Source organism: Leucopleurus acutus, assembly GCF_964270905.1.
Source record: "Leucopleurus acutus genome assembly, chromosome: 7".
Taxonomy (NCBI): domain Eukaryota; kingdom Metazoa; phylum Chordata; class Mammalia; order Artiodactyla; family Delphinidae; genus Leucopleurus; species Leucopleurus acutus.
Window position 1 is genome coordinate 84,058,595 of NC_139150.1, and position 18,478 is coordinate 84,077,072.

The following is an 18,478-nucleotide window of genomic DNA, read 5'->3' on the forward strand; positions in this document are numbered from 1 at the left end:
ACTGATTCAAGAAGAAGTAGAAAATCTGAGCAGACTTATAACACAAGAGACTGAAGTAGTAATTTAAAAATCCCCACTCCCCAGAAGCCCAGTTCCAGGTGGCTTCACTGGTGAATTCTACCAAACATTTAATTCTAAATCTTCACAAACTCTTCCAAAAAACAGAAGAGGAAAGAATACTTCCCAACTCATTCTATGAGCCCAGTAATTACCCTCATACCAAAGCCAGAGAAAGACATTACAAGAAAACTATAGACCTAATATGAATATAGACCCCCAAATCATCAACAAAGTTCTAGCAAATCAAATCAAGCAACATACAAAAGGATTATACACCACGGCCAAGTAGGATTTCTCCCAGCAATGCAAGGTTAGTTTAACATCTAAAAATCAATTAATGTTAATACCATGTCAATAGCATAAAGGACAAAAACACATGATCATCTCAATGCAGAAAAAACAATGGCAAAATCCAACAGCTCTTCTTGATAAAAACACTCAACAAATTAAGAATAGAGGGGAACTACCTCAACTTGATAATGTGCATCTATGAAAAATATATAGGCATACCTTGAAGACATCGCAGGTTTGGTTCCAGACCACTGCAATAAAGTGAATATCGCAATAAAGCGAGTAACGCCAATTTTTTGGTTTCCCAGTGCCTATAAAAGTTATGTTTACACTATACTGTAGTCTATTAAGTATGCAATAGCATTATGTCCAAAAAATGTACTACCTTAATTAAAAAATACTTTATTGCTTAAAAAAGGCCAAAACAGTTACAATAGTAACATCAAAGACCCCCGATCACAGATTACCGTAACAAACGTAATAATGAAAAAGGTTGAAATATTGTGAGAATTACCAAAATGTGACACAGAGACATGAAGTGAGCAAACTGGAAAACATGGAGCCAATATTATTTGCTCAACACCGGGTTACCACGATCCTTCAATTTGTAAAAAAACACAAATATCTGTGAAGCACAGTAAAACGAGGTATGCCTGCACAGCTAACATCAGACTTAATGGTGAAAGACTTAATGCTTTCCCTCTGAGAGCAAGGACAAGACGAAGATGTCTATCCTCACCACTTCTATTTAACGTTATACTGGAGGTCTAGCCAGGGATATTAAGCAATAAGAAGGAATAAAAGGCATCCAGATCGGAAAGGAAGATGTAAAACTATTTTTAGATGACATAATCTTAATACAGAAAATCCTAAGGAATCAAAAAAATACTATTCAAACTAATAAACAAGTTCAGCAAGGTTGAAAGATACAAGATCAATATAAAAAATGAATTGTATTTCTACACACTAGCAATAAGCAGTTCGAAAATGAAATTAAGAAAACAATTCCATTTATAACAGCATCAAAAAATACTTAGAAATAAATTGTACAAAAGAAGTGCAAGACTTCTGAAAATTACAAAATATTATTCAAAAAGACTTTTAAAGGACTTAAGTGGAAAGACATCCCACATTCACACAACAGAAGACTGGATGTTGTTAAGATGGCAACGTTTCCCAAACTGACGTACAGACAATGTAATCTCTGTCAAAATCCCACCTGGCTTTGTTGAGGACACTGACAAGCGGATCCAAAAATTCATACAGAAAGTCAACCAGTGCAGAATAGCCAAAACAATCTTGAAAAAGAAGAACAAAGTTGGAGCAGTTAAAGCTGCTGATTTCAAAGCTTACTACAAAGATACAGTAATCAAGACTGTGTAGTATGGACATAAGGACAGAAAAAGAGATCAACAGAACAGAACCGAGAGTCTAAAATAAACCCTCATATTTACAGTAAACTGATTTTTTGACAAAGATGCCAAGGCAACTCAGTGGGGAAAAGAATAGTTTTTTTTTTTTTTTTTTCAACAAATGGTGTTGAGACAACTGGATATCCACATGCAAAATAATAAAGTTGGACCATTAGCTCACACCATATACAAAAATTAAATTAACTCAAAATGAATCACAGGACTAAATGTAAGAACTAAATACTAACGAGTATAAAAGTCTCAGAAGAAAATACAGGAATAAATCTTCAGGATGCTGGATTAGGCAAAGCGGTTTTAGACATGATACCAACAGAACAAGCAACAAAAGAAAAAATAAACTAGACATAATGAAAATTAAAAACTTTTTTGTGCTTCAATGAACACTATCAAGAAAGTGAAAAGACAACTCAAAGAAAGGGAAAAAATATGTGCAAATCATATATCCAATATCTTTATATGAATATATAAAGAACTCTTACAACTAAATAATAAAAATAACTCAATTTCAAAATGGACAAAGGATACAGACATTTCTCCAAAGAGGATATACCAACAGCCAATACAGCATATGAAAAGATGCTCAAAATCATCAGTTATTAGGGAAATGCAAATCAAAACCACAATGAGATACCACTGCACACCTACTAGGATGGTTATGGTGAAAAAGACAGATAATAACAAGAGTTGGCAAGGATGTAAAGAAACTGGTACCCTCATAAACTGCTGGTAGGTATGTAAAGAGTACGATCACTTTCAGAAACAGTATGGCAGTTTCTCAATACATTAAGGAGAGTTGAGTTACCATACGGCCCCGCAATGCTACTCCTAGGTATACAGTATAACTAAGAGAAATGAAAGCTTACATTCACACAAAAATGTGTGCATGAATGTTCACAGCAGCATTATTCACAGTAGCCAAAAAGTGAAATAACCCAAATGCCCATCAACTGACCAATGAATAAACAAAATGTGGTATAGTCATACAATGGAATATTATTCAGCCATAAAAAGGAAGTACTCATACGTGCTACAACATGGAGGAATCCTGAAAGCATTATGCTATGTGAAAACCAGTATGATTCCATTGATATGAAATATCCAGATAAGGCAAATCTGCAGAGAAAATAGATCAGAGGTTGTCTCAGGCTCCAGAGACTGGGGGTAAAAGGGGAGTGAGCTAATGGGTATGGGATTTCTTTTGGGGTAACGAAAATGTTCTGAAATTGACTGTGATGATGACTGCACAACTTTGTGAATACACTAAAACCCACTGAATTATAAATACTATATAGGTGAACCATATGGTAGGTGAACTATATCTCAATAAAAGTGCTGTATTTAAAACAAACCAAGAGCCCCAGAAGGCTGTGAGCAGCATTTTCACGGGCTGTGCTTTCACAAGCAGCCTGATAGCACGCGCTCTGATCAGCTCCCTCACTGACCGGGTACTGTGACCTTGGGACAGTTTCTAACGGCCTCCATGGGCCTCAGAGCCCTCCAAACAAGAAAACAACTCCCAGGGTGGCTGTGAGCTTTAAATGAAGCAATCGCCTTACGGCCCGGAGCACGGGGACCAGGTCTGGAGGCCAGCATGCTCCGCCAGAGACCCTGCGTCCCGGGACCAGGCTGTCATGTGTCAGGGAACTGGAGCGAGTCAGAGAGCAGATGAAGGAAGGAAATGCCTGAAGAGAGGGTAGGAAGACCTTTGGGAGATCCTCGGCAGAAAAAAGCCAGGATTACCTGCTGGCTTTGGTCCTTTTGTTCACTCAGGTCTCTGGAAGCTACAGCCTCATTTCCCTTTTTGGTGACTTCTTCTATTCGCTCTTCACACTGCTCCTTCACCTCTTTCATCTGACTGATGCATTGGTTCCTGTGAAGGTGAAAGCAAGCAAATGAAAGGACAGCTATTTAGAGATGCGTCTATATAGCAAGTCCGTCCCTGCTCTGACAGTGGAATCCACTTCCCCATGAGACACAGCTCATCTCTTTCCTGCTTCCCGCACTTTATCTGAAGAGGACACAGGCAGGGCAACACATGTGTTTTCAGTTATTAAATGACAAGAAAACTGGAGTTAATTGAAAGTTACAAAAAAATATGTCACACTGTTGTAAAATAAGTGAACTTCACTGGTGAGAAAAATCAAATTTTTAAAATATAATCTGTGGCATAAAAAAAAAAAATGTGGTCTTTGTCCCCAAGTATTGCACAGAGCTCCTAAAACACTTGGAATTTCCTGGGTAACAGGAGTGTCTTCTGTTATACATAATGGGCCCCTGCAGACCATACCTGAGTTTATGCTCATGAGCTGACTTACTGGGAGGAGCCAACATAGCTTTAGGATGGGGGCTGGCGGCCAGGGGAACCAACCATATGATTAGAGGGCTGGAACTTACAGCCCCATTTTTCAGGAAGCAGGGAGAGACTAGAGATTGAGTTCAAACACGTGGCCAGCCACTCAATCAGTCACGCCTATGTAATAAAACCTCAGATAAACATCCTGGACTATGAGACTTGGCGAGCTTCCTGTTTGGTGAACATATCTGTGAACCAGAAAGGTGGCACCCCACCTCCAACAGAAGTTCCTGCCTGCCCCCAACCTCCACCCCAGACCTTGCCTTATGAGTCTCTACCATTTAGCTATTCCTGAGTTGTATGCTTTATAATAAAACTGCAATTGTAAGTTTAGGACTTTCCTGAGTTCTAGAGAATTACTGCTCCTGAGGGGGGTGGGGAAGGCCTGAATTTGTAGCTACCCAGGCAGAAAGAACAGGTGGTCTGGGGCCACCGAGAACTTCTGACTAGCGTCCAGAGCAGGGGCAGTCTTGTGGGACTGAGCCCCATAACGTGGGGTTTGTACTACCTCTAGGTGGTGTCCAATCTGAATTGGACTTCTACTCCGGGAAGATGGGGTAGATGTATTTTTCACTCTTCCTCCACTAAGCACAACTAGAACTCTGGACATTACATTTTAAACAAACAGGGACTTCCCTGGCGGTCCAGTGGTTAAGACTCCGCACTTCCAATGCAATGCAGGGGGTGCAGGATCAATCCCTGGTCTGGGATTTAAGATCCCACATGCCGTATGGTGCAGCAAAAAAAAAAAAAAAAGAGGAAGTAGGGTTGGGTAGGTGACTAACATTGTCTGCCATGAGAATTAAACATTTAAAACAATAAATAAATAAACATAAGAAGACTCTGAAAGATGGAGAGACGAAGGCAGACTGGCTAGGGACCTTAGGATCTAGAACAACACAGTGGTGTCACTGGAGATTACATGGGAAGCCTGCATTTCCATCCCCATCTGACACTAATGAGGTCCCCCTCCCTCTCCCCAGGTGGTGGCGTCAGAGGACGTCAATGAAGAGCCAGGGCTCTCACCACCACTGCCCAGAGGTTTCAATCAAAGATCATTCATCATATGAAGAACCAGGAAGATCTTAAATTGAACAAAAAGAGACAATCAACAGACACCAAATCAACGTGACAGAGAAGTTAAGATGATCTGACAAAGACTTTAAAGCAGCCACCAGAAAAATGTTTCAATGGGTAATTAAAACATGCTTGACAGAAATGAAAAACTAAGTCTCAGCAAAGAAACAGCAAGTCTCAGCAAAGAAAGGGAAGATATAAAGAACCAAATGGAAATTTAATGCAATAACCAACATTTTTAAACTCAGAGAAGGAAAGAATCAACGAACTGGAAGACAGAACAATAGACATTACCCAATCTAAACAGAGAGAAAACAGACGGGGGAAAGAGAGAGGACACAGCTTCGTGGACCTGTGTGACTATTCCAAAAGACCTAACATTCACATCATCAGAATCTGTGAAAGAGAAGATTTTCCCAGCAAGGTCCACGTAACTAGTCACTTTCACGCCCATCCTCAAGATACTACTTGTGCTCACTCCCCTCCGTGACCGTATGATACTATCTGCCTTGCCCAGATCACTCTGGGCTCCCCAGGTTCTCTTTTCCTAACATCTCCTAATCTCCTTTCTCTGCTCCTTATTGTTTAGGACTCAATTCTAAATGGCCTTTCCTGAGAAGTCTTTTTTGGGGGTAACAGATGAGCATTGATGAAAATGATCTAGTTTAAGAAACAACAATATTTAAAGGCACTTTCAAAAAGTATATAAGTTAGCATCAGGTTTGGCTAGGTGAAACACAAAGGCCAAAAAATAGCAGTTTATTTTTCCTCACATAAAAGAAATCCAGGGTTAGTATGGCAGCTCTGAGTCATCAAAAATTCAGGCTTCTCTTGCTGTTTCAATATCCTAACATTGGTTTCTATCCCCATGATTACCTCATGATCCAGGATAGCTGCGAGTGGTCCAGCCATCTTGTGTGAAGCCCAGGCAGCAGGAAGGAGGGAGGAGAAAAGGTAAAGGAAAGGGATGTGCAGTGGACTGTCCTTATTCTCAGAAGCGTTCCTGTAAGTCCCACCCCATGATTTCCTTTCCCCACTGGCCAGAACTTAAGTCACTTGGCCATACCTAACTGCAAGGAATTTGCCCAGTAGTTTTGCTGGGCAAAGAGATGAATGGATTTGGATAAGCATTGACCGATCTTTGCCACAGGCAGTTTCAAAATGTTTTGAGTCACAGTGACTTCCCTGGTCCAGTGGTAAAGAATCCACCTTCCAATGCAGGGGACGCAGGTTCAATCCCTGGTCAGGGAACTAAGATCCCACATGCCATGGGGCAACTAAGCCCACGCGCCTCAACAAGAGAGCCCATGTGCCCTGGAGCCTGCGTGCCGCAACTTGAGAGAGAAAATCCACATGCCACAACTAGAGAGAAGCCTGCGCACCACAACAAAGAGCCCACGCTGCAATGAAAGATCCCCCATGCCTCAACGAAGGTCCCACATGCTGCAACTAAGAACCAACGCAGCCAAAAAAGTAAAAGAAAATAAATTTAAAAAACTGTTTTGAGTCACAAAACATTGATAAAATAATTGAATAGCGTCCCACGTTGAGAACATAACCAATTACATACTATTATGTTAACGTAAACGGATTAGAGTTGGGGACAGCAGTACAAATTCATGTTTGGTTTAATTTAGATACAGATGAATACATATAGAAATATTTATCAGTATCTATATATAACACGAGTTAGTATACACACACATATACCTCTTGCTCTGTCATCTGAGAGAGCCTAGCAGCAATGACACCCTAGTAGCAACAAACACACCTAGTACCCAGATCTTGGTTTCTAATACCATTCTCCAATAAAAAGAACAAGGGCTCCTTGGAGAAATGGTTGATTGGTTGATTCTAGGACTGGGACGAGAAATACATGAAAATGAGTCCGGAGCATCTTTTGGTGCCAGAGTATAAAAAAGTAATTTTAAAAGCGGCGGGGGACCAAACCCACGATATCAGGGATATGTCAACTGGATAAAGGAATCAACTGAAAGAGTTCCCAATGGCAAAAGCTGGAAACATGTAAGCAAAAGAAAAAATAAATAAGACAGTATTAGATTATAACCCAAAATATGCATGAATCCATACTGATATAAATAATTAGATAAGAAGAGTCGTCATATCTCCTGTGCAGGAAAACTCCAAATAATCTGTGAAGACGCTCCATCCTTGGGGAAGTGGAGCATAACTTCACAATCTTTAAGTGCAGCCTAAGCACAGTGAATTTCTTCCAAAGATGATAGCATAAAGGGAGAAAAAAACAGAGTAACTTTATAGTGCAAAAACCTGATAAACATTACCTCAATCAGGTGATCAACAGTGATAAGTCATCCTGATAGCACATACGCTGGATGTGCAGCCATGAGAATAGCACTTTACCTCTGTGACCTTCCTCTCAAAAATGTGCTGCCCCAGTTTCACCATGAGAAAAATATCTGATAAATCCCAACTGAAGGACATTCTACAAAATACCTGACCAGTACTCCTCAAAACTAATAAAAAATAATCCAGACCATAAAAAGTAAGTAAAGCTTGAGAAACTGTCGCAGCCGAGAAGAGCCTAAGGAAACATAACGAAGAGGGCATGCAGGTATGCTTCAGCGGTCCCTCAAATTGAACATGCCACTCTGTGTATACATCCATTTATAAAACTGCTAACAAGGCGTCTACACCTTTCATCAAATTCTCAGAAAGGGTCTGTAACCAGAGAAAGTTAAGAAAACCTAACTCATTCCAGCTTTCAACATTTTATACACATCAGATATAGGATGGGAAGCATCCTCTATCTGGTACAAGGTTTGGGGCACAACTAGTAAAACAGATGCAGTCAGTCAGCTTTTTCAATTCACCTATCAACTTCCTGAGAGAAAAAGAGTGCATCCTGCACGCATGGCCACCAGGTTTGAGTATTCTGCTCACTGCCTGTCTGAACGCTCCTATATGGGAGCAGAGCTGCCCTCCTTGTCACTGGGTCCTGGCTGATTTCCAGCTAGGTCAAAATCTTCTGGGTCAGCATTTATCAAGTGAGGCCATTAACGGCTTCTTGTATTTCAGTCAATGGAAGGGAAACGTGTGTTAAGGTATCTTTCAAGGATGAATAAGACTGGAGCACTTCACTTTGGTCTGAATGCTTTCCAGTGACTACCAGCCTAACTCAGGGTTTCTCAACTGGGCACTGTTGGTGCCCTGGGCCAGATAAACACTGTGTCGTGGGAGCAGCCCTGTGCTTTGCAGGATGTAGCAGCATCTCTGTCCTCTACCCACGATATGCCAGTAACACCTCCTCTGAGTTGTGACAACCAAAAATGTCTTGGGACCTTGCTCAAGGTCTCCTGGTAGCAAAACTGCCATCCACTGAGAGCCACTGGCCTGGCTGGAGAAGGTTCCACATGCATGTTTTCTAATGACATTTCCTTTGCATTGTTTGCACGTGTCCTTTGCATATTTATGTATTTGAGGCTTCCTGGTTTTAGGAGTATTTAGTTTTAAAGTGATCAGAAAGATATTATGGTGAGTGGAAGGACATCAGAATCCTTATGAGGAGGTGTTGACCAGACGGCTAAAATCCTTTCAGAAGGCAATTTGGCGATTTATACCAACTGACACACTAAACCTACAATCCAGTCTTTTTTAGAAGGAAATAATCCAAAATAATAACTTTTAAAAGTTATCTGTATTGATGTCAGGCCAATGTACAATAACCAAAACTTAGAATTAACCTAAATATCCAACTGGGAAATGGTGAATTGAATTTGGTACCTCCACATTATGCAGTATTTAATATTTGGAAACAAAATGGATTTTTAAATACACATCATGCAAGAAAGTAAAAAAATGATTAAAAATTTTAATGGCAACTGCAATTATGTAAAAACTCTGTATGAACTTGGACATGGACTAAATAGAAGTCAAAGAAAAAAGAGGGTGGAGTTAGGGGAGCTGGTTGTCTCAGAATCCCAAAGTTCCTGTGCTTGAGTTATACTGTTGCTATGAAGAAAATGGGAGAAAAATACATAGACTACAACTTTACTTGCTACCCTCTAAACTGGTTTTTACTATCTTACTAATGGGTTTAGCCAAACTTTTAAAAAGTTTATTGCTTTGTTTTGACCACGGAAGGACTCTGATATGTAAAGTGTAGAGTTTTTGTATGTGACTAAAGTCATCAGCTTAAAACAGATTGTCCTCACCATACGCTAGAGATCTAATGTACAGCATGGTGACTACAGTTAATAATAATGTGTTTTATACTTGCAATTTGCTAAGAGAGTGGATCTCAAGTGTTCTCACCATAGACACAAAAAAGGTAAAGATGGGAGCCTATGGATGGTTAATTAGCTTGATTGGGGGTATCATTTCACAATGTATAGGTATATCAAAACATCATGTTTTTATGCCTTAAATACATGCAATGATTATTTGTCAATCATACTTCAATAAAGCTAAAAAAATAAAAGTACTCCATTCTCACTGCAAAAATTTGGAAAGACACTTAAAAGTCTCAAGAAAACAAAATGCCCACAATGCCAACACCCAGTGATACATTATAGTAATATTATACCAAACTCCTTTTAGTCTATGAGGTTGACTTAGGTCACTTCTGAGCACTTTTGGAACACATTTTTAAAGGCTTTAGATTATTGATTTAACCAGCACATGTGCACTTTATAGAGTTCTCAGTTACATATTTTAAGGTATATTGAGTTAAGTCATTTCTTGCTAAGGAGAACTGCCCTCTTGTATGAGGAGCCCACTGGCTAACACTTCTCCAGGGCTTTCCGAAGCACTGCTGACACTTAAAAAATAAAATGCGTTATGTCTAAAGGACATGACTCCTAAAAGGGACTGAACCTTTTCCTCAAGACCTGTATGCTCTATAACAGAAAAGGCCAGTGGAAACTATGCTGCACCCCGTCCACCACCCTCCGCTTAAAACACGTCAGCCTCCCGAGTGGCACACACTTGATGTGGACACACTTACAGGTCGTAGGAGAACTTCCTCTCCAGGTTGGTCTGGTTCTTCTGAAACTGAAGAACATCCTGCTGCAGCCTGCCGTAATTCTTCTGCAGGGCCTTTAACTGGTCTAAACGGAGAGGAGGACACGAAATCACACAGGGCACCGGCATGGCCATCCGGACGACAGCAGACACACCAAAACCCACCACGGGAACACAATGGGCCGTGGCACCAACAGAATAAGGAGGGGAAAGAGGAAGGGATGAGAGCACGGCCCCTCCCCAGGAACCTCCCCACCCCAGCCCTGGAAGCGGCCCAGAAGATGTGCAATCCTATGGGAACCAGCACCTTGATTCCTTTTCACACATCTCTCCTAAATCTCCTTTTGACCTGCAACCCTTACAATGCACCAGGAGGTTCTATCCACCTATTTCTCTCCTAGACATCATAAACCCTGAACTGTCCCACAAGGGCACACACGCCACTGTGTCTCCTGCCCCCAGAAGACGTATCCCTCGATCTGTGAAACACTAATTTCGACATCCAGTCAGATAAGCAGCCACTCCTGCTGCACCCCCTGTTCTCAGCTATCAGGATACCTGCCAGCATCCTGTCATTTGGTCACAGCCCAGTTATTCTCTGAGGCCCCATGTGCACTTAGTCACCTGACCCTCCTATCTGGGAAACAACAGCTTTCTCTGAGGAAATCCATCAGCCGCATCACTGCTGCCCTGATGACTTGGCTCAGAAAAGCTCTGTAGAAAAAAAGCAGCAGCTCACTGACCAAGAGCCAAGCTGGGGGAGGGTAGAAGGAAAAGCTGCCACAAAGGGGACGCCAGAACGGGCCGAGGGCAGCAACGAGGGCCTGAAACACGGCCCTGGACAGACACCGGAGTTTCCCCAAGGTCTGTCCTCACAACCCTAGACCTACAAGGCTCTCTGGGGGGCAGGAGGGGGGGATCAAATTAAATAAAAGTGAAGGATTCGATGAACTGCTGATACACACAGCAACAGGGATCCATCTCAAAAGCACTTATTTATATGCCATGCTTGACGAGACAAAACTACAGGGGTGGACAACTGGTCGCTGGGTGCGGCTGAGGTGAGGGCAGGTGTGGGTGGGGCTTCCTGGAGTGACGGACACGAGCTGTGTCTTGACTCTGGTATCCAGGGGACAGTGCATGTGTCAAAACACACAGAAAGGTACACTGCAAATGGGTAAACTTTATCATGTGTAAATTATACTTCAACAGACCTAACTTAAAAAAAAAAATTCTATAATCAAACCAAGCATGGGGCAATGGAATACTACTCAGCAATAGAAAGGAATGAACTATGGCAGCCATAACAGAACGGATGAATTTCAAAATAATTATGCCGCGTCAAAGAAGCCAGACGAAAAAGGGTCTATGCCGTCTGATTCTATGTATACAAAACTATAAAAATTACAAACTCATCTAGAGGGACGGAAAGCAGATCAGAGGGGCCTGGGGAGGATTACCAAGGGGCACAAAGAAACTTCTTGGGCTGAGGGATCTGTTCACTGTGTTGATTCTGTGGTGGTTTCTTCAACTGTACGTTTACGTCAAAACTTATGTCACACTGTGCAATTTAAATATGTGTAGTTTACTGTATGTCAATTACACCTGATTAAAGCTGTTTAAAAATACTAAGTACAGCAAAGGCTGCAGGCTGTTGTGCCCTACTTGAGGACTGACCAGCAGATCATCAGCTCTGAGAAGCCCCCGGCAGTCAAGCAACCCATTTAAACTTAGTGAATCTCTGAGTTTCCCCTATTAATATTCTTAGAAGCTGATCTGGAACTAGAATTCTAGACCAGCACTGCGAAACAGAACTATAATATTATAAACCACACAGGTCACTTAAAATTTACTAGCAAACACATTTTTAAAAAGTAAATAAAACCAGGTGAAATTAATTTTAGTAATATATTTCATTTAACCCAACAGATCCAAAATATTACCATGGCAACATAGAATTAATGTAAGAAATTATGAATGAGACGTTTTATATTCTTTTTTTCATACTAAGTCTTTGAAACCTGGTGTGTATTTTACAGTCATAGCACATCTCAATTCAGATGTTTAACAGGAATTGGGAATTCTTGATCTGAATTTAGATTTCATAAAATTTACAGTTAAAAAGGATATTGGTACACCCAAGTTGTCCCAAAGATACTTAAGTTTCCCAATAACTGAGTCAAGTATCAGTTTTAAATTTAAATTGCCGAAAATTAAACAAAAATGAAAAATCCAGTTCTTCTGTCCCATGAGCCACATTTCAAATGTTCGCTGGCCACAGGGGGCTTGTGGCTACAATTCTGGACAGCCCAGTTCTAGACTGACCTTCCCACCTTAGAGGTGGAAACTGAGGCTGAGGGCACTGATGGAGTTTAACTAGGGGCAAAGGTGAGACTAGGGTCAGGTCAGGGATCAGAAGCCCCAGTGCTCCTTTCATCAGGTTCTTAGGCTGCACTGGACCCTGTGACCCCTCCGGTCACACCTCACAGAGGGGCTTCACCCCATCCCTGCCTCCCCCGGCGGCTTCAGAAGGGCCCAAAGAAAAACCCTGGCTGCCAAACTGAATAAGAGTAGCTAGGAAATGGAATTACACTAGGCTGGATCATTTTTATATAAATTTTATGAAGGAAGTCTGATTTCTGGGTGACCTAAACACACACACATATATTTCTTAATGTATCACAAAATGAGAATCTGAATTCTCTACGTAACAGCTTGCCATGTATTCAGTAAACTCATAAAAGGAAAAGCTCTTTAAGGAAACATAGTTAGGCAAAAAGAGTAAAGATTACCCAATAACTTGTAATACCACCCATCATTAGATTGCACTAAGCGACCCTAGAAAAGGACAGAGGGAAGGTGGGTTTCTCCTAACAGGCCTGATGTCTGGGGGGAGTGGAACTCACCTTGCAAGGTTCTGATGAGCCTCTCGCTGGTGGTGATGTTATTCACTAAAACTGCCTGCAAGGAAGATAATCACATCATGAAACACTGGCAACCTGACAACTCAGAAGAGCCCTGACAGATGCGCCTGTGGAAGAAAGGGTGGGAGCGGCCCCCTCCCATGCTGGGCTGTCAGCCCTCTGCACCAGTGTCCCAGCACCCGCCTGCGACCCGAGCAAGGGGCAGGCGGCTCCCCGGCCCTGTTTCAGCTCCGCGCCGGCTGAAGCAGCAACTCCGGCCTTTCTCTGGGGGAGCCCAGGTACAGCCCTGTCTCAGTCAGAAGGCAAACTGAGTTCCAGCCTGGCTGATGGGGAAAAGAAACGGGGGTTCAGCGACCGCTCCGCCTGCGAAGCTTCCCGATCCATTTTAACTTCTGACGTTCTTCCTTCTATCCAGACCCCACGAGCTCCAAGGATGGAGAGGAACTAACTCCCAGTTAGTTACACAAAGCTGGGAATGCTGACAACAGAGGAGGAAGAAGCAACACGGGCCTCGGGATAACAGTGAACAACAGTAAAAAGGAAGAAAAGTGAGTGTGGGGCCAGGTGCCACTCTGGGCACCCCACATCCATGGCCCCATGGCTCTTCACACCAGCTGTGTGAGGGGGCACAATATGATCCCACTGTAGGGGACAGGAAACTGAGGCACAGCTGGCTTTAGAGACTCTGGGTCACGTGGCCTTCTCAAGAGCAAACAGGCAGAGCCCGAGCCTGGGCCCGGCAGGCCTGCCCCAGACACGGAACTCTTCCTTACTGCGTACGTGCCAAAGCGGATGTGAACCCCAGCAGGACAACGATCCCGTGACTGTACCGGGTGCAAAAGCAAACAAGAACCTGAAGAGGGGACCGGAACGTTAAATACCAACACGCGTCACACAGGTAAGTGATGTTCTCTGGACACACACACAGAGGTGCACACTGGGCCATAACATGGAAGTTTCTTACTGTGTCATAATCAACAAGGTTTTGTCAACCTGCTGGCCGTAACCTGGAGACAGGCTGCTGTCTCGTTCCTGGGTAAAGGAGAACATGACAACCACGCCGCCTTCACCCTTCTGTGCCTCTGTTCCCTCCTGGGCCTCTCCGTCCGGCCCTCCGTCCTGGAGGCAGCTTTCTGGAGGAAGGTGTTTCTGGGGTGAGTGCCTAGCTGTGCAATCTGGCCAAACGATTCTGGTGTTTATTTCAGGAGGTCTGACCATGTGGAACATTTCCTGGCACAACAGGAAAGAAGTCACAGTGATACTATCTGTACAGTTAATCTCTCACGGACAGATCATCAAGAAGAGTGTTTATGGACATTCTGCGTGGGCCAGCGGGGAATCAGATTCACACAGCTCGCAGGTCCTGCTACTCTCAGAAAAGGTTTGCACACATTCAATTAGAAAGGCAAAAGATCGCCCTAAGACACAGCGGTCCCACTTTGGGGTATATATTCAAAAGAACACAAAGCAGGATCTTGAAGAGATATCTGCACCCACGTTCACAGCAGCACTATTCACACTAGTCAAGAATCGAAGCAACACACGTGTCCCTCAATGGATGAATGGATAAAGAAAATGTGGCATATACATGCAGTGGAATAGAACACAGCCTTTAAAAAGAAAGAATGTCACACGCTACACCACGGTGAACCTTGAGGACATCATGCTAAGCCAATCACAGATGGGCAAGTACTTTATGATTCTACTCACAAGCAGTGTCTAAAGCAGATGGAATCATGAAAACGTGAAGTAGAAAGGTGGCTGCCAAGGGTTGGGGAGGGGAGGAGGGGGGAGGGGTAGGTGGAGGGGACGGACTAGGGTTTAATGGGCGTAAAGTCTCAGTGTTGCTAGACAAAAAAGATCCAGACATTTGCAGCACAACAATATGAATATATTGAACACAACTGAATTGTACACTTCAATTTCCACCTTGCATGGGTATCAAAACCACCTTCCCTCTGAACGACAGTGCTGAAACAGAACAGAAAAATAACAGGATTAGAGAAATGCAAATCAAAACTACAATGAGATAGCATCTCACACCAGTCAGAATGGCCATCATCAAAAAATCTAGAAACAATAAATGCTGGACAGGGTGTGGAGAAAAGGGAACACTCTTGCACTGCTGGTGGGAATGTGAATTGGTACAGCCACTATGGAGAACAGTACGGAGGTTCCTTAAAAAACTACAAATAGAACGACCATACGACCCAGCAATCCCACTACTGGGCATATACCTTGAGAAAACCATAATTCAAAAAGAGTCATGTACCAAAATGTTCATTGCAGCTCTATTTACAATAGCCCAGAGATGGAAACAACCTAAGTGCCCATCATCAGATGAATGGATAAAGAAGATGTGGCACATATATACAATGGAATATTACTCAGCCTTGAAAAGAAACGAAATTGAGCTATTTGTAATGAGGTGGATGGACCTAGAGTCTGTCATACAGAGTGAAGTAAGTCAGAAAGAGAAAGACAAATACCGTATGCTAACACATATATATGGAATTTAAAAAAAAATGTCATGAAGAACCTAGGGGTAAGACAGGAATAAAGACACAGACCTATTAGAGAATGGACTTGAGGATATGGGGAGGGGGAAGGGTAAGCTGGGACAAAGTGAGAGAGTGGCATGGACATATATACACTAGCAAAGGTAAGGTAGATAGCTAGTGGGAAGCAGCCGCATAGCACAGGGAGATCAGCTCGGTGGTTTGTGACCACCTAGAGGGGTGGGATAGGGAGGGTGGGAGGGAGGGAGACGCAAGAGGGAAGAGATATGGGAACATATGTATATGTATAACTGATTCACTTTGTTATAAAGCAGAAACTAACACACCATTGTAAAGCAATTACACTCCAATAAAGATGTAAAAAAAAAGAAAAAGAAAAGGAGCACTTAAGTGATTACATGCTGATAATCTCGAAAGCCAATCTCTCCTGGCAAATCATTTCTACAACAATTATGGCAATCTTACTTGCCCCTTCTCCACTCATTCCCCTCAGCCCCACCCAAAAAATCCTATTAGAGTTTGCAACTGCCTGAGGGCTCAGGAATTGCTGCAATTTGAAACATCTGAAGATATTTCTGTCTCCCACGTGACTTTATTCTTCCAAACAAAATACATTTTAGTTATCTTCCCTCGCCTACTCACGGATGCATGGAAAAATACAGTCTCCACGTAAGTAAATGAGAAAGGAACCATAAAATGCCAGCAAGATCTTTATATCTGCAGTTTTATATTTACCAAAAATCTTGAATCATTTTTAGGAAAACGCTTCTAGCTTTTTGGGGGGTTCAATATAAAGGAAAAAACACCTGCATTAAACAAAATTATTTTTAAATCTTTTTTTTTTTTTGCGGTACGCGGGCCTCTCACTGCTGTGGCCTCTCCCGTTGCAGAGCACAGGCTCCGGACGTGCAGGTTCAGCGGCCATGGCTCATGGGCCCAGCCGCTCCGCGGCATGTGAGATCCTCCCGGACCGGGGCACGAACCCGTGTCCCCTGCATCGGCAGGTGGTCTCTCAACCACTGCACCACCAGGGAAGCCCACAAAATTATTTTTAAATGAATTACGTATTGTACTCTAAACAACCCAGTTGACTTTCGCATTTTGGTGCAGAGAGACTTTGGGGGAGCTGTACTTCCTGGTGCGTGTGACCCGTCCCCTGGAAACTCTCAGCAGCAGACAAGGAAGTGCTACCAGAGTTTAACTGGACACTAAGCTCAGAACACCTCAGAATGAATCACCCACAAACAATGTATTATAACCATTCTATTCTAGGCAGGAAATAAGTATATTTGATCAAACTATTTCTCCATTAGATTCCTAAGAAAATAACCTCAACATGTCATGGTAAATTTCCAAAGCAATAAATCTACAGTAGATTATCATGTTCTGAAAAGCTCAATAAGACACAAATGACTAAATTTGTTAAAATGCTAGCTTTGGAAAAGCTCACTGGAAGTGTGAGGCTCATCACGTTATAGAAAAGAGAAGGTGACCTTTATTGCTGTGCTTGTTTGGCTCATTAAAATAACCAACCTGCTTTGAAGATGTGGGTCCATCTTAAGCCTTACTAAAGATGACCCTCAAACAATCTAGCCCTTGCCAACCCACCGGCGAGCAGGTGCCTGGATAACTTCTTTGTAATGACATTCCTGTTAATGCTCTGGGAGATGAACCTCAAAAAGAATTTAACCTTCGTGACCGGTGAATGACATTAAGAATGAAGGGAAGAATATGAAGTATGCACGAGAGTTTTTTTACCCCTCATCAATTTCAAAATCTCCCAAAGCAATGCTACCCAAGGGAAACATAATGTCAGTCAGATATGGGAATTTTAAATTCTCTAGCAGTTACATTAAATTAAGTAAAAAGAAACAGGTAGGCAAAGGGTTTGAATAGACATTTCCCCAAAGAAGATACACAGATGGCCAAAAGTACATGAAAGACGCTCAGCGTCATTAGAGAAATGCAAATCAAAATGAGAAGGTACCACTTCACAACACTAGAATGGCGACAAGAAAAACAAACGAAAGGAAAATAACAAGTACTGCAAGGATGTGGAGAACGTGGAACCCTCAGACCAAGTTGAGGAGAAGGTAAAATGGTATAGACGCCGAGGAAAACAATTAGGCAGCTCCTCAAAAAGCTGAACGGTTATCATATGACCCAGTAATTCTACTGCTAGGTATATCCTCAAGAGAACACATGTCTACACGAAAACAGTCCACTGGACGATGAGGGAAGGAGGGGGAGAAGAAAGGGAAGAGGGGAGAGGAGAGGAGGGGAGGGGAGGGGAGAGGAGGGGAGGGGAGGAGGAGGGGCAGGGAAGGGAGAGGAGGGGAGGGGAGGGGAGAGGAGGGAGGGGAGGAGGAGGGGAGGGGAAGGGAGAGGAGGGGAGGGGAGAGGAGGGGAGGGGAGGAGGAGGGGAGGGGAGGGGAGAAGAGGGGAGGGGAGGAGGAGGGGAGGGGAGGGGAGAGGAGGGGAGGGGAGGAGGAGAGGAGGGGAGGGGAGAGGAGGGGAGGGGAGGAGGAGGGGAGGGGAGGAGGAGGGGAGGGGAGGAGGAGGGGAGGGGAGGAGGAGGGGAGGGGAGGAGGAGGGGAGGGGAGGGGAGAGGAGGGGAGGGGAGGAGGAGAGGAGGGGAGGGGAGAGGAGGGGAGGGGAGAGGAGGGGAGGGGAGGAGGAGGGGAGGGGAGGAGGAGGGGAGGGGAGGAGGAGGGGAGGGGAGGAGGAGGGGAGGGGAGGAGGAGGGGAGGGGAGGAGGAGGGGGAGGGGAGGAGGAGGGGAGGGGAGGAGGAGGAGGGGAGAGGAGGGGAGAGAAGGGGA

The 18,478-nt window shown here is 43.3% G+C and overlaps 1 protein-coding gene across 1 annotated transcript in view; it reads right to left on the reverse strand.

Moving 5' to 3' along the window:
- GOLM1 (golgi membrane protein 1) overlaps positions 1-18,478 on the reverse strand; it is a 61,088-nt gene that overhangs the window by 11,221 nt on the left and 31,389 nt on the right. The window contains exons 4-6 of the mRNA XM_082842871.1: positions 13,122-13,176; positions 10,199-10,301; positions 3,525-3,654 (exon numbers count right to left, since the gene is read on the reverse strand). Of these exons, the coding sequence (XP_082698997.1) occupies positions 3,525-3,654; positions 10,199-10,301; positions 13,122-13,176 (288 nt within the window). The remainder of the gene's footprint in view (positions 1-3,524; positions 3,655-10,198; positions 10,302-13,121; positions 13,177-18,478) is intronic.